The sequence below is a fragment of the Echinops telfairi genome, unplaced genomic scaffold (assembly GCF_000313985.2).
Source record: "Echinops telfairi isolate 266 unplaced genomic scaffold, ASM31398v2 ScPeMD7_7400;HRSCAF=8409, whole genome shotgun sequence".
Classification (NCBI taxonomy): domain Eukaryota; kingdom Metazoa; phylum Chordata; class Mammalia; order Afrosoricida; family Tenrecidae; genus Echinops; species Echinops telfairi.
In genome coordinates, this window is record NW_022111300.1 from 10,053,887 (window position 1) to 10,068,786 (window position 14,900).

Here is a 14,900-nt window from a genome sequence, read left to right on the forward strand (position 1 = left end):
TCTCGGTCTTCAGGGACTGAGACCTTGTGCGGGCAGCGATGTACACAATCATTTCGAGGAGCTGGAATTCTTGGAATTTTTTTTTTTAATATTTTATTAGGGGCTCATACAACTGTTATCCCAATCCATACACACATCAGTTGTGTAAAGCGCATTTGTACATCGTTTCTCAAAACATTTTCTCTCCACTTAAACCCCCGACATTAGGTCCTCATTTTTCTCCTCCCTCCCCGCTCCCCCCTCCCGCATGAGCCCTTGATAGTTTATAAATGGGTATTTTGTCATATCTTGCCCTGTCCGACGTCTCCCTTCATCCACTTTTCGGTTGTCTGTCCCCCAGGGAGGAGGTCACACACAGTTCCATGTAATCGGTTCCCTCTTCCCTACCCATTCTCCCTTTACCCTCCCTGTTTTGCCACTCACACCACTGGTCCTATAGGGCTCATCCATCCTGGATTCCCTGTATTTTCAGTTCCTATCTGTACCAGTGAACTTTTACTAGGGCTCTAACAACTGAACAGGGAAACCTGAATGTTGAGCACACAGGTTAAGTTGACTCTCCTTCCCCTCAGGCTCGTCCCACCCTCTTGGGTTTTAGGGAATCCTAGATGATATGAATTTTCTCAAGGACTCTTTTCAGTTCTCAAGTTCAAAATTACAATTACGTTAATTCATGAATTTTTTCCTTTTTTAAGTACCACACTTTCAAGACAGGGGCTAAGGAGTACAAAACAATGACACTGATGTCAAGGCCAGTGGGGGACAAACAGAAAGATTCTGTTTCGGATGTAAGTGCTTTGTTTGCGGGTGAATAATGTGTCCATTATACTCTGTCTGCATCACACCCAGCCACGTATATCACAAAAGATCTTCTATTTAAAAGTACAAGTCCTTGTTGTAATGTATAGCACTATGTATATGCGGGGGCTTCAAAACGTTCATGGAAAAATGCATTCTCTGTCAATTCCATTTTTCCATAAACTTTTTCCAGACCCTCATCAAACGTACAAACACAAGTATTTATTTATATGCACATATAAGCATACACATGTATGTTTGTACACGTGTGCATATTCCTTTCTTCTTGGACACATGCTGAGGATTCGGGAGAAGAAAGGGTGAAGTTTTACCCTGACAACATTCCAGCACTAGTTCTAAAGTTCAGGCTTAGACATGGTCTTGCCCTGCCTGCCTTGGGGAAGCCCCGGGACCAATACTAGAAGCTCCTCGTCTAACATGATGTGCATGTTTCCCTTGCGGCCCTGGTTCACGCTGGGACTCCCACTGGTAGCTGGGAGGCTACTGACACGCCGCCAACCACGTTTTGGTGACATTTTGCTGTGACTTCCCATGTCTTTTATCTTTTTTAAAATTGAGAGTTATTACAGACATCATATCATTTCACAGTTCAGTCACATCAAGCGGTATTGTACAATTGCTGCTACAACCAGTTTCCAAACATGCTTTTCCTTCTGGGACTCCTTGACATCGTCTGTCCCGGTTACCGTCCTCCCGCCCCCATCACCACGACTATCCCCCCACCTCCAGAAACCCTTAATTCACTTGCTGTCCCTCTAGGTTCATCAATCCTGGGCTTCATCTCCCGAAAACCAGAAAAACCTACAGCACACCTTCAAGAGGGTAACCCCCAACGACATAACACCTCTGAGATAAACACTAATATGAACAAACAAACAAAAAATACAGCAAGTATGGAAAATCTGATCAGGTCAATGCATCAGAGGGGGAATCAACCAAGCCCTGTGTCTCACCACACCCTTTGGACCCCCAGTGACCAGACTAACAGTCCTTCTTCTAGATGCAGTGTTTCTGTAGTTGTCTTGTCCGTGTCCCATGTAAGACTTAGCAAATGTCCTCGTTTAAAAAAAATATATAGAAAAAACAAAGAGAGAGTTTGAAGCAGCTACCCAGTATGCAAGTTGAGTTCCTGGGCTGCCTCCCGCTTCTCTCTCCATTCTCAGTCTCCTCAGCTTCTGCCTGTGCCTAGAAACTAGCAGAAGAAGGGGAGCAGGGGGCACTCCAGCTGTGCTCCCCAAGTTTGAACCTTGTCCAGCCTCGATGCTCACTTTGTGCTGGGACTGGGGAGAAGGAAGTCCCCGCCGGCTCCAGGAGTCTCTAGCGCAGTGTTTCTCAACCTTCCTCATGCCGCCACCCTTTCATGTGGTGGTGACCCCCAAGCATAACATTATTTGTGTTGCTACTGCCGAACTGTAATTTTTCTACAGTTATGAATTGGGTGACCCCTGTGAAAGAAGGGTTGTTCGGCCCCCAAAGGGGTCGTGACCCACAGGTCGAGAACGGCTGCTCTAGAGAATTACATCTTTCCAGTGACACATACCTGCATCCTCTCCATGGGATCCGAGCAGGAGCTGGCCTTGTGGATGAGGTATGTGTGCTCCATGTACTCAGCCAGTCGCTGCAGGAAACTCAAAGGCTCATTAAATATCACTGGCATCGTGATCTTGGATAGCTCCTATGTAACAAGAAAACAGGACTGTTACGTCCAATACACACAGCAAACCTACAGCTTTCTTTACACACCATGCTCCTGGCAAGGAGGTACACGGAAGAAGAGCACACCCCAGGCCATTTAGTTAGTATCAGTCCAATCCCATACATCTTTGCTGAACATCATTCCATGCAGGGGGTTGTGCGCTAAGCCTCAAAGGAGACACAAAGGTGGCGCAGACCCAGCTGTGACGTGGGGAGCTCCGAAGCTGGGCGTGGGCATGGCATGAGGAGGGTAGTAAGGCCCCCAAACTTCTCCACCTCGGATCAGAATTAGGAGATGGGTGGGGAAGGGGAGGGGGCCACAAAATGCCACAGTCTTCCCAGGGGGCTAAGATCGACCTGATTGCTTGCAAGTAATTTTCCAAAGGAAATTTCAAACGACCAATCTCTCTCTCTCTCTCTCTCTCTCTCACACCCCCTGCTGTGCCCTTTGGAGCACACCAACTCCAGCAGGATTCTGGCTGAGAGCCCTAGGGTGCTCTCCTGTACAGTACAGGACACACTTTTAAGTGATGTACATCACTATCACCTGTCACAAATAACGGGCTAACTTTCCAATCTCCCCTCCCCCTGCAGCTCCCCTTCCTGGTGAGATGTCTGTGGGATACATGGGGGGGGGGGCAGGGGAGTGGACAGTCCCAGTTTATTGTCTTAAGACATACTCTTTCTTTTAATGTGGTCTCTTGGCGGGGTTGGTTGGGAGCAAGAAAAATCACTAGGGCAGCTGTGGTGATACTGAAAACTGACAAGTGTCTTTCTGAAACAAAGAACCAGTCCCTCCAAAATAATCATAATCATAATCATAATCATGATGACCGGGGAAGGGCCTCTGGCCTGAGCAATAACTTTTCAACACCATGTGTCAGGGACAAGCCAGCCATAACGTGACGGTCTTTCAAAATTTCAGCAAATAACCAACTTCCCTTGTTCTTATCTGGTCAGTAAAGGACTATTCCGTTTCCCCAACCTTCCACTTGCCAGTATTGAACTTGCCCTTAGTGGCTAGGTCTTCCATGAAGCCTGCTCGCTCAAGCCATGTGGTCACGTGGACAGTCAGGGCTGAATGACCCATGAATATTCTGCCGCCCCCCTCCCCCCAGCAAAACGTTCCTCTTTCTGACCTACACAATCAAAACTAATGTACCCTTCACACAACTACAAGTAGAGCATATTTAAAAGAAAATAAGCTCATCCGTTCCCATAACGTATTGCAGAATAAAGACAAACATGTATCGGCTAACCTAATTAAAATAAATGGGAACTTTATTTATTGTTGCCTTACTAAAGAGACTAAGGGGTGGAAGAATCCATAAAGATTCTTTGTACACACTACAAGCTCATTACAAGTAGAAATCCATGGCTGGGGAGAGGCCGGGAAAAGTGGGGATCCTTGTCATAACTGAGCCGCCCTGGTCCGTACCATGCTCACCACCACCTTCTTTGAGCTAAAAGCTCTGCTTTACTTGCTTTTGAAAAAAAAAAAGATATACAACTCTGCGCATAACATTGCATAACACGGAAGGACATGAAAACACAGCTTTGATTCCCCAGCCTACTCTTCCCTCAGAGGGAAAGCACCACCAACTGTTTGGAATATATTATGTATCTCTTCAGAGGTACATTTACATATTATTTTGTTTTTAATTGTATGGGATCAGCTCCAAATATTGATTACGACTTGAATTTTTCCCCTTTCCCTTGTGTTCTGCAGGTCCTTCCATGTCCCTAGATGCAGGCTTATCGGTCCTTTGTAACGGCTGGTAGCACAGTAATAAGACTGCCGAGTAAGGCTGAGTACCACTGTAGGATGTCCCAATTATAACTCCCTGTGTAAACCGGATTAAGCTAAGCTCTGTGTATTCTTTATCAATTATATGAGGCTCATTTAATAGTTTATCTCACAATCTCATACACATGAGGGAATTTTTATTTCAAATCTTTGTATTTAAACTTTTTTTTAAAAACAACCCTATCACTTCAAAGTACTCTCCATTACACTTAATATTTGTCAAATCTGCAATTCCATTCTTGGAAACACTTCTCTAACTTATCTGTTTGGATGGCTGACAACACCTCTCTCGTTTTTTTCTTCACCTCTTCTAAGTTGTCAAATCGCTGTCCTTTCATGTCCCTCTTCATTTGTGGAAACAAAAAGAAGTTGCATGGAGTGAGGTACTGTGAGTATGGTGTGTAGGGCAAGAGAGTCATGCTGAATTTTACCAAAAAGTGGTACACTAAAATGGCTGTGTGAACAGGTGCATTGTTGTGGTGGCAATAGCTACCAGAAGACCCAAAACAAACAAACAAAAAAACCCAAACATATTGTTGAGAATGAGGGGGGTTGGAGCAGAGACCCAAAACCCAACTGCAGACAATGGGACACACCCTCACAGAAGGGTCACAAGGATAGGATGAGTCAAGCAGGGCGCAGTATAGCACCGATGAAACACACAATATTCCTCTGGTTCTTTGAGGCTTCCTCAACCACCATCATGACCCAGGACTGCCTTTCAGTTCTGGCTAGACCAGAGCATGTACACTGGGACAAGTAAGAGCTTACACAAACAGAATCCAGGTCAGATAAACCCCTCAGGAACAGAAATGTGAGCAGAGATACCAGGAGGGCACAGGGAAGGTGAGGGAGGAGAGGAGGAAGGGGGACGAACAACAGAAACTTGGGGGAAGGGAGACAGCAATTGTAAGATATGAAAATAATAATTTATAATTTATCGAGGGGTCACAAGGGTGGAAGGGAAAAAAGAGAAGCTGATACCAAGGACTCCAATAGAAAGTAAATGTTTAGAAAATGATGAAGGCAACATATGTACAAATATGCTTGATACAACTGATGTATGGAATGTTATGAGCTGTAAGAGCCCCCTATAAAATGATTGAAAAAAAAAAAAAGATGGCCTTCAAGTAGAGTAAGATTTTGGGGTCATTTAAAATTTTGACAGCTACTACTAAGTGAAATGGCTTCGAAAGTGTTTCTTGCTTTCTGTTCTCAGCAACACCACATGGGGTCAGAGTCTCTCTCATCACTGCAGAGAGGTGCGTTGTTTATCATCTAGGCAAACGCGCAACAGATCCTTAACTGAGGACCTGCTCTGTGCCAGACCCATTTCAGGCTCTCATTAGAGCCAGTCCTAACTTGGCGCCCACTCCCTCTGTCCTTGACACGCTATGTCTCTCAAGGCCCAGGTCAAGTCTCTTGCCATGGATCGAATAGTATCCTCCTCCATTTCCAAGTCCACATAGACCCTTCAAAACAGGGTCTTATTTGGAAACAGGGCCGTTGCAGATGTAAATCAGATAAGGACCAAGAGAAGCTTATGCTGAATTATGGTAGACCCTAAATCCAAAGAAAGGGGCCCCTTATAAGATACAGCAAAAACACAGAGGGGGAGGGAGAGACCGGTGTGCTGCATCTACACGCCAAGGAACGCCAAGAATGTCCAGCACCCACCAGAAGCCAGGAGAGAAGCCTGGGGGCAGATTCCACCTTAGCGCCTCCAGGAAAAACCAGCCTTGCCAACGTCCACATTTCAGACTTCTGTCCTCCAAAAGTACGAGAGGCCACACTTCGGTGTTTGAAGCCCAGTGTGTGGTCATTTGTTATGGCCGCCTCAGGAATGTATGCACTCCCTCTCCCATATCCAGTCTGGCTTCCTTCCTTCAAACCCTGGAGTATCAGAATCTGTTGCTCAAGTAGCAGTGATCACAGTGCATTGTCCTGTCCACTGCTATGTTGTGGGCATTCACCAGCTGACTATCTTGCTGACGATTCAAGTCCAGGGCAGTTCTGGAGAAGTTTGACACTCAAGGGTGTCGAACTCAACTAAAATCCTGGCCATTTGGTGCAACAAGCAAGATTCACCCAGGCCACATCACATTCACAAATTTTGTTAAATTTATATTTTGAAGTGAGGATTCAGGAATATGGTTAGGATAATTGAAACACTATATAACTGTTTTTATTTAAACATTTATTTAATGTATTTATAAAACTAAAATGATTCTTTTTTACCTGAAACTTGCCAGCGCTTTCCTCCTACTAGTTTTCGCTTACCTCTTATGTTGTGACCGGAAAATATAACAAAGTAACTAATAAAAAACACAAAATGTTGGACAGCTGACAAACGTGATGCACAATCGTAATGGCTTCCCTCTAAAGATGTAAACTAGCGCTGCCCCCGCCAAGTAGGATTCATAACAGCACACCCCAGAGTGCTCGTTTTAACCTTTTCGTTATTGGGATCTGTTTACATTAAGTGACATTGAGCGTGGCAGACACGTCGCTGGATCGGAGTCAGCGTGTTTATCCACGTCCACAGGCCCCCAGGAAAGGCACTGGACCCTGTGTCTACTCGTCTTCAGTAGTTAAAGGGCTAACGAGGGAATTGTGTGTATGGTGTTGCCTCGATCTCCTCTAAGGGCTATTTCCTTCATAACAATTTTTTCTGTTTTTGTTTTATTTCAGAGCATTGCGGGCCACAAAAAATTATGGGCCACCAGTTTGACACCCGTGTATTGGCACCCCTCACGCAGAGAGGGCCACACTGCAGACGCTCCCCCGCCCCACCCCGCCCTGTGTTTACTCCTCTCAGCTCCAGTTGCCTTGCGCTGTACTTCCTTCTCTCCTTCCCACAAGCCCCTCGGAGAGAAGATGCTCTTTTGGGGAGATGAATAGTTACCATGGCAACCTACTGAAGAAAAAAGTAGGTTACAGAGTGACATGTTCAAAAATGATTCTAATTTTGTTCAGTTGATGTTTCTGCACACCCAGAAACAAATATCAGAAGGTGGCAACACCCAAAAAAGTTAACAGTGGCAATCTTGAGGAGCTGGTGACAGAGGTGATTTTAATTACTTTCTTTATGCTTTTCTCTATTTTCTGAAATGAACATGTATTGCTTTTCTAAACAGGGTCAGAGCAAGCCAGATGAATGAAATATGTACCCCTTTCTCAGGTACTAGCTACCGGAATGGCAAACGGAAGAGACAGGGGAAGAAGCTAACAAGCTTGCTCCGCAGCAAGCCTGCCCTGACACATTCCCCTTTCCGGCTCTCCTAACATGCCCAGGGCAAAGCCAAGGAGGAGGATGGAGTAAGATGAGCAACATCAAGGCTAGTAAGATGTATGGCTAAATGAGTGGGCTTGGAGATCAAACACCTGAGTTTGGTCCCAATTCTGCGACCCGTGTGACCATGAGCAAGTCCCCTACCCCTCACCTCTCTCCAAAGGAGAATGATTGCATGACATGCCTTGTAAGGAGCTTGTCATGAGAAAGTCAACATATGCCTACAGCACAGTTAGAGTAATGCCAAGCACATGCAAAACAGCCAGGGCGTGTGGGCTACCACTGATCACACACACAAGCTCTCTAAGACCTCCCAGGGTGCACAGAGGCAAGCCCACTCCACGACTCCAAGCCCTGCACCCAGTCGTGCAGGCAGCCCCGCTGTAGGGCTTCCAGGATAGTCAGCGCATGGCCTGTGGCCTCAGACCTCCAAAGGGAGAGCTCGTCAGAGCCTGGGGCATGTGCTGGCATTCCTGCTCGCCAGGCTCTCAGTGCCAGATCCGTGGACCATCTAGCCACACCAGGACAACAAGAGTTTGCTCTTTGGTTGCCGGGGCCTGGGAACCCTGTCACTTGACTGAGACACGAGGCAGATGACACCAGGCCTGGCTCAGCTCCCCCTATTCCCTATGCGTCACTCTCTTGTGCACACTAGCAGGCTGGGATTGATTTCCTTCATTACCCATTCGTTGGGTTTTGGATTTTCTGTCCCTTGCTGAAAATGTAGTACCAGCATGATGAGATGCTCACTGAGGAAGTCAAGAGATGCACCGAGGTGACCAAGCCTTGTAGCTCCCCTCTCATTATGGGGCTCAGAGAGGATGAGCATGCTTCCATAAAGTGGGTTGGCTCGGTGTTCTCTGGAATTCTGGCCTAGGAGTTTCATCTTCCAAGCCCAAAAGAATACTTGTATCTCGCCATCTATCTTCATGGAAAACCACAGCTCACAGGCCGAGTACAACAGGCACAGTGTCTACCAGACACTGGCTGCTCCACACCAGCCGGCGAGGCTTCAGCTAAGTTATCGGCTAAATGAGACAAGACTGTGGCCCACACTCGGGAGATCACAGCAGGTAGACCTTGTTTTCACCATCAATTCCATGAGAAGGCGATTTTTCAATCATTAGAGCAGCTCCTAAAATCCTAAAAAGCAAAAGCTCTTGGGATACAGTTCTATAACGTAGAATAAACAAACACCTTTCCACTTCTAGTGACTCAGACGGAAAACGATGCAGGGAACGGCAGGGTTCCCATCTAGGCCACAGAAGGCTTAGAGGGAGGGGGAAGGAGAGAGAACTAATTAGAAAGCATATGCTCCTAAATCCAGGCTCCCAAAGAAAAGACGATGACATGCTATTCTCACATACAAGTATAGCAATGGGCTTGCAGTTCCATTGTTTCTGTCAGCCTGCAGTGATGTAAAATTAATCTCACAGTTTAGTTCAATAGTTAATGCCTCCCAGTCCCTGGAGAGGTCATAACAAACTCCCTCTGTTATGTAAACTCCCCTCCATCTCCTTCCCTGCCACAGCTCTTGGAAATGGCCAGAGAGTCTACGTTTATTTTCAAGGCCGTGAAGCCTGGTGTTGTACTCTTTGGACAATGTGTGCAATAATTAGTAGTGTGCATTTTTCAATAGGAGACAAAGCAACCAATGTGCATCACGGAGGTCAAGTTTCAGGAAGAAACATTAGCTAGGATATCATGGAGCATTGCAGCCGGTTGGAAAGATGAAATATTTATGCCAGGCAATTCTACCTGGTGACCCAGCTACAAGCAAAGTTTAAATTTATCCATGCAAATGAATAGCAACCAATGATAAAACTCTGTCATTGTAATTGATCAGCTGATAAACTGAGGAGAAGGAGGAGGAGGAGGAGGAGGAGGAGGGGGAGGAGAGAGAGAGAGCTGCTTTCTCACTTGAGGATCATCCAAACCACCTGAAAGCAGGCCGAGTTTGGTCGCAACAGAAATGAAGAACGCTGTAGACATGGGCGGTCTACCATTGCCAGCCTGGCATGGACTGACTCAACGCTTTGTTTATGAGAGAGAGATAACCTAGGTGTTTGACTAAGTCTGTTTGCTCTGTTGCCAAAGCAGCCAGCTGGGCTGGCAGGGTCGCCACCCAGGTGTGTGACCGAGCACCCGGTGAGCTCTGGCCTGTTCACTATGGGAAAGGCTTGTAGCATGCTTGGCCTTGTGGCTGCACTGGAACTTTCTGGACCCTTTGTCAGACCAATCCCCAGCCCTGATTGAGCCTCCATGAGATTGCCACCTCTCACAGCCTCCAGAGATGAAGAAAGTCACCCCTTCTTTTACACTTCAGGAGGTGATGCAGTTTGTCCTTGGCCGCTAACCCAAAGTTGGCTGTTGACATCTACTCAGTGATGCCATGCAAAAATGACCCGGCAGCCTGTTGCTGTGGTTCCCAATTGTTGTGTGAGGCCAAATGCCTCCTACTTTGTGCGACTCAGTTAATCCCCACTACCCAAGATTACTGGACCAATGAACGGAGAAAACGGTTGAAGTTGTCCAGGATTGTGTCTTGCTTGGATCCACAACCAAGGCTCCTGGAAGCAGCAGCCAAGAGGTCAAAAGATGCGTGCCTTGGGTCAATCTGCTGCACAAGACCTCTTTAGAGGACTGAAAAGCAAGGATGTTACTTTGGGGATTAAGCTGCACACCTGACCCAATTCATGGTATTTCCCATTGTTTCGTATGCATGTGAAAGTTGGACATTGAATAAGGATGACCAAAGAAGAATCGATGAATTTGAACTATGGTGTTGGGGAAAAATAATATTGAAAGTACCATGGACTGCTAAAAGGACAAACAAATGTGTCTTGGAAGAAGTAAGCCAACGCGCTGCTTAGAGGCACTGACAGCAAGACTTCATCTACAGACGTTCAACATCGCGTCAGAAGAGACCAGTCCCTGCAGAAGGACTGACGGCAGGCTCGTTACCAGTCTCTCACTGAGTGCAAGTTCTTGCCTTCTCCATTCCCCTGACTGCGCCCGACAGACAGAACTCAAAGACCAAACCACAGGCCTCCCTGGGGCCACTCTGAGAGAGAAGTTTGGACACATCTGTTGCCCTAACTCCTATTGCTATTGTCATACCACCACTTCTCAGCTCACAAAGACCAATTTTGAGGCAAGATGACAGGGTCATAACTGGAAGATAATATAAAGAGATTAAGGGATTGTGGGGCAGGAAAGAGGTGTGTATGTGTGCTTGTCAAGAACCACACTGTGGACCTCTTTGTCAGTTAAGGGGGAATACGAGGGGAAAACACCAAACAAAAATACCGTACATACTCGAGTATAAGCAGACCCAAAATTCTCAAACTAAAATTTTGGTTGCCTTATACTCGAGTATATACGGTATTCCTTTATGATTCTTGCTGTTTAGTTACTGAATCGTGTCACAGATGGGAAGCAGCGTAAGGACACTTGTTGGAAGCATTTAATCAAAGGCCGATTTAAGCACTGGCTGGGAGCTTGGACTAGGATCAGCAGTATTCCAACCTCATTCCCTTGAGGTCTACAAAGGCATTTCTGGGGACTTATAGGCAAGGTTGACTTTAAGTGAATAGTTTTCCATTCATCTACAGTATGGCTCCATGCATTCCCTGAGTTAAGAGAAAGACAAGACATTAGAAACAGGATCTTCTAACATGTGCTGAGATACCCTACATAAAAATCATTTCAGAGTGGTTTGGTAGAGACCAAATTTTATTGAACTTTCTTGCTCTTTTACCCTGTGACTGTGAAATCAGTATTTATAATATACCAGACCTGGCAAAGCTCCATGCTGTATGTAGCTGGATATTTATCTTATATTTCCAAATAAAAAACGAGTGGCTGCTATAGTGACATACAGTCTGAAATGTTATATCCAGTTCCTGAAGAGAGGGTTGGGTACTGGACAGTTTGCATCCATTTAATGAGCTAAATCTGGAATTTTGAGGATAAGATATTTAAAGCTCATGATGAAATCAAAGCATTTTATAAAACAGATGATTTGATTCTCAGTGAAAATTGTCTCAATTTTCTCAACCCATTCTCAATATTTCAAGATACATCTGAGAGAAAGAAAAGTTTTATGAATAGAAATTTAATGAGCTTCTCTACGATATTTTGCAGACAAGAGCATCTCTGGCTTTAATGACGGCAACAAAGTGCGAGTTTCCAAATCTTGAGAAGGACGTTCTGCTTGAGCTATCAGGCCATAACATTTTTTATATGTTATGATCTGATTTGGGGTACATAACTGGGAAGAAGTCAGAACTGCATAACACTGCTAGATGCTGCAACACAAAACTTCTAGCTCCGTCTACTAATGCAAACAAGGTTTCTCAATCCTTACAGATATTAAAAAACAAAAACACAACTGTCATTGAAATTGTCTTACTATCAATAGGTGACATCCCTTCTCACAGTGCTGAACCCAACTGAAAAAAAATCATTTCACTAATAATATTTTACTTTTATGCTAATGATTTATTACCTCTCATGACATGTTTGTCATAATAGCTTGATGTTCTTTTCATTACTAAGTCCTGAAGTTAATAGGAGATACACTTAAAATTTTTCATTTTTAAACACATTTTTTCATGATAGTCAAGTGTGATACGGTAATTTAAAAAATGTTCACCTAAACAACTACCCCAGGATAACATTCTATAATGAGTTGGAACCAAGCTGATGACAAGGGGTTTGATGGGTTAAGCATGGAACGGAGAGAGGAGTTACAGGAGAAATGGAACAATAGAACTTCTCATATTTATGTAACCAAATGCTGAAGACAATAATGTCTGTATGGTATTTAGATTTCACTGGCTAGCTTTAAAAGGGTGATGTAACAGTTTCTCTTTCAAAACTCCGCATTTATAAGATACCAGACTTTTGTCATCTATAACAACCTGAGACGAGACAACAAATGGCTAGATGTCCCTGATGTGGCTGCTGTCTCCCAATCTACACCTGGGCATCGCACTGGTCTCACCCTGGCCTCGGCCTGGTCTCCAAAGTGATGCGTCTGAACATCTGTGACCTCAATTAGGGGTCAGTCCTGCTCAGGGAGCCTTTAGCACAAAGGCCTGGGAGGATGTAAACAGGGGAAACACAAAAATGGGATTATGAAATTAGAGCGTTCTTAAACAAAGGGACGAGGGGAGTCAGGTATTAAGGGACAAAGGTTTCCAACGATTAACGAACATCAGAATTGAACTTCTGTGGAGTAAAAGCTTCGATCACCCAGGGATTTAAGATTGAATTCCAGTTATGTAACCAAGTATTCATTTCATGTAGAATAACCCCCAATTTTGGTAACATAATACTGTCCAAAACAGATGGGGAGAAGAAAAGGAGGGTGTCAGTTGAGTTTTGGGAGTCTAAGGCTCTACCTTACTTTCAGAACCAAGCAGGTTAAAAGGGGTATGCATGTGCAAGCGGAGGGGGTGGGGCTGGGGTGAGTCAACTGCCTGGAAAAGACACCCCGAGTTTCCTTCCTAATTCAGACAGAAGTCTACCTCATCCATCTGAGGTGGACAAGCGTCTATCCTGCACCTTAAAGGCCATGCGTTTCTAATCTAGACACTACATCACAAGCCTCCGTCCTCAAAGCCTCAAGCACAGGTGTTCACTGCTTTCGAGGGCTGAGACTGGGCCCCGTTCAGTGTAGCACTGTGCATGTGTTTGTCACTTTCAGGATGCTCACCCTACTCAGTCTGACGGACATACTTCTCTGGTTGACAGTGACACCATTAGCGAGGGGTCTCAACAGCTATGGTTCCAAATCATACTTTCGGGGCTGCTTTTCACAGATGACCAAATCAGAAACGGGGTAGGAAGCGGAGCTACCTGAAGTGTATGAGCGCGGCTTTTGCAGCTGAGATTTCCCTTACATAAAGAACTGGAAGCAAACGTGTGAACTGCTACAGGTAATTGAGTCGTGCAATCCCAGTGGATGGCTTAACCCTTTCGTGACCAATGGGACACCCGTACAGGGCCTGCCTATATTTTCTGCCTCTGGGGTTCAGTGGGAACCTGCTCTCCCACGTTTAATGTGCACTACCGTCTGGAAGTGGCCTTTAACCTGCATCAATCTGAAGAAATAAACCTCATATCTCACCCACCCTAGCAACAACGATCCCCCTGGGATAGCTGTGCCCCATCAATTCGGTCAACATCCATCCAAGTCTTAAACATGTGTATTTTTCCATATCATTTAAAATGCCTTCCATTCCTGGAAACACATTTTCAAAAAATTCATGTCAGAAGGTAACTCGGTCTTGACAGGGCTTTAAAAATGCCTTCCCTCTAAAGGGAAGTGTAATAAAATCTCTAGATTCTGTTATTTTCTAAGTTCTAACCTATTTTCATTGGAGAGTTGGAGAAGACATATATTGATAAGAGGATGGGTACCCCAAATTACTAAAAATATTTACTTATGATAATAGCAATTCTCCTCTTAAGATATAACTTACACCCTTTGAGTGGGAATTTCTGTTGCCTCAGAGGGAGATCCCCCAACGGATGGTGCTCAAAATTCATGATTTCTCTGAGAGCCATAGCAAAGGACACTTTCCAAAAATACGATTTCCCCTGAAGCTAGCTCTCTCTCTCTCTCTCTGTCACACACACACACACACACACACACACACACACACACACACACACCAGCAGGTTCCACAGATACACATTCCATGGAGCCCTTGCAACTCAGACAACTCTGCTTTTATTTATTTATTTTCAAGTGATGATTCTGTGTAAGCGTTCGTTTGCTCAAGCAGTTCAGCATCTAACAAAGAGCAAGACGACTGTCCTATTGGAATAAAGTATCTTTGAAAGTAAGGCAGAAGCAATTCAACATGGCATTTCTTTGTAAGCATGCCTAGCCTTAATTTAGACAGAATACCTGCTTTAGGTAGCAAGCAGACAGCTTGTTGGTCAGCAGCCTGCACTAATTCATGGCAGGAGATGTTTTCAGGCATCAGGAACACAGAAGCAATGCAGCCAACCAACCAACACAACAAATCATCATGCCGGAAATTCTCAATCAACCCCTGTGACGAACCAGCCCTCGACAAACATGGGACTAAACTCAAAGTAACTTTGAACCCTGTTTTCAGATCTGCAAGTTTGACTCATTAGCGGGTAGTGAAATCCACTTAGTAAGCTGGAGGCAGCATTACTTAAAAATAATATAAAAGGTAATTTGGAGTACCAACGAAGATTCCTTCGTTACAATGGCTTTAATCATTTTTACACACATACCTATGC

General features: G+C 44.9%; 1 protein-coding gene across 2 annotated transcripts in view; it reads right to left on the minus strand.

Moving 5' to 3' along the window:
* OSBPL1A (oxysterol binding protein like 1A) overlaps positions 1-14,900 on the minus strand; it is a 244,562-nt gene that overhangs the window by 15,220 nt on the left and 214,442 nt on the right. For both annotated transcript variants that reach the window (XM_004702913.3, XM_045296123.1), the window contains one exon: positions 2,360-2,494. In XM_004702913.3, coding sequence (XP_004702970.1) covers positions 2,360-2,494 — 135 coding nt within the window. The remainder of the gene's footprint in view (positions 1-2,359; positions 2,495-14,900) is intronic.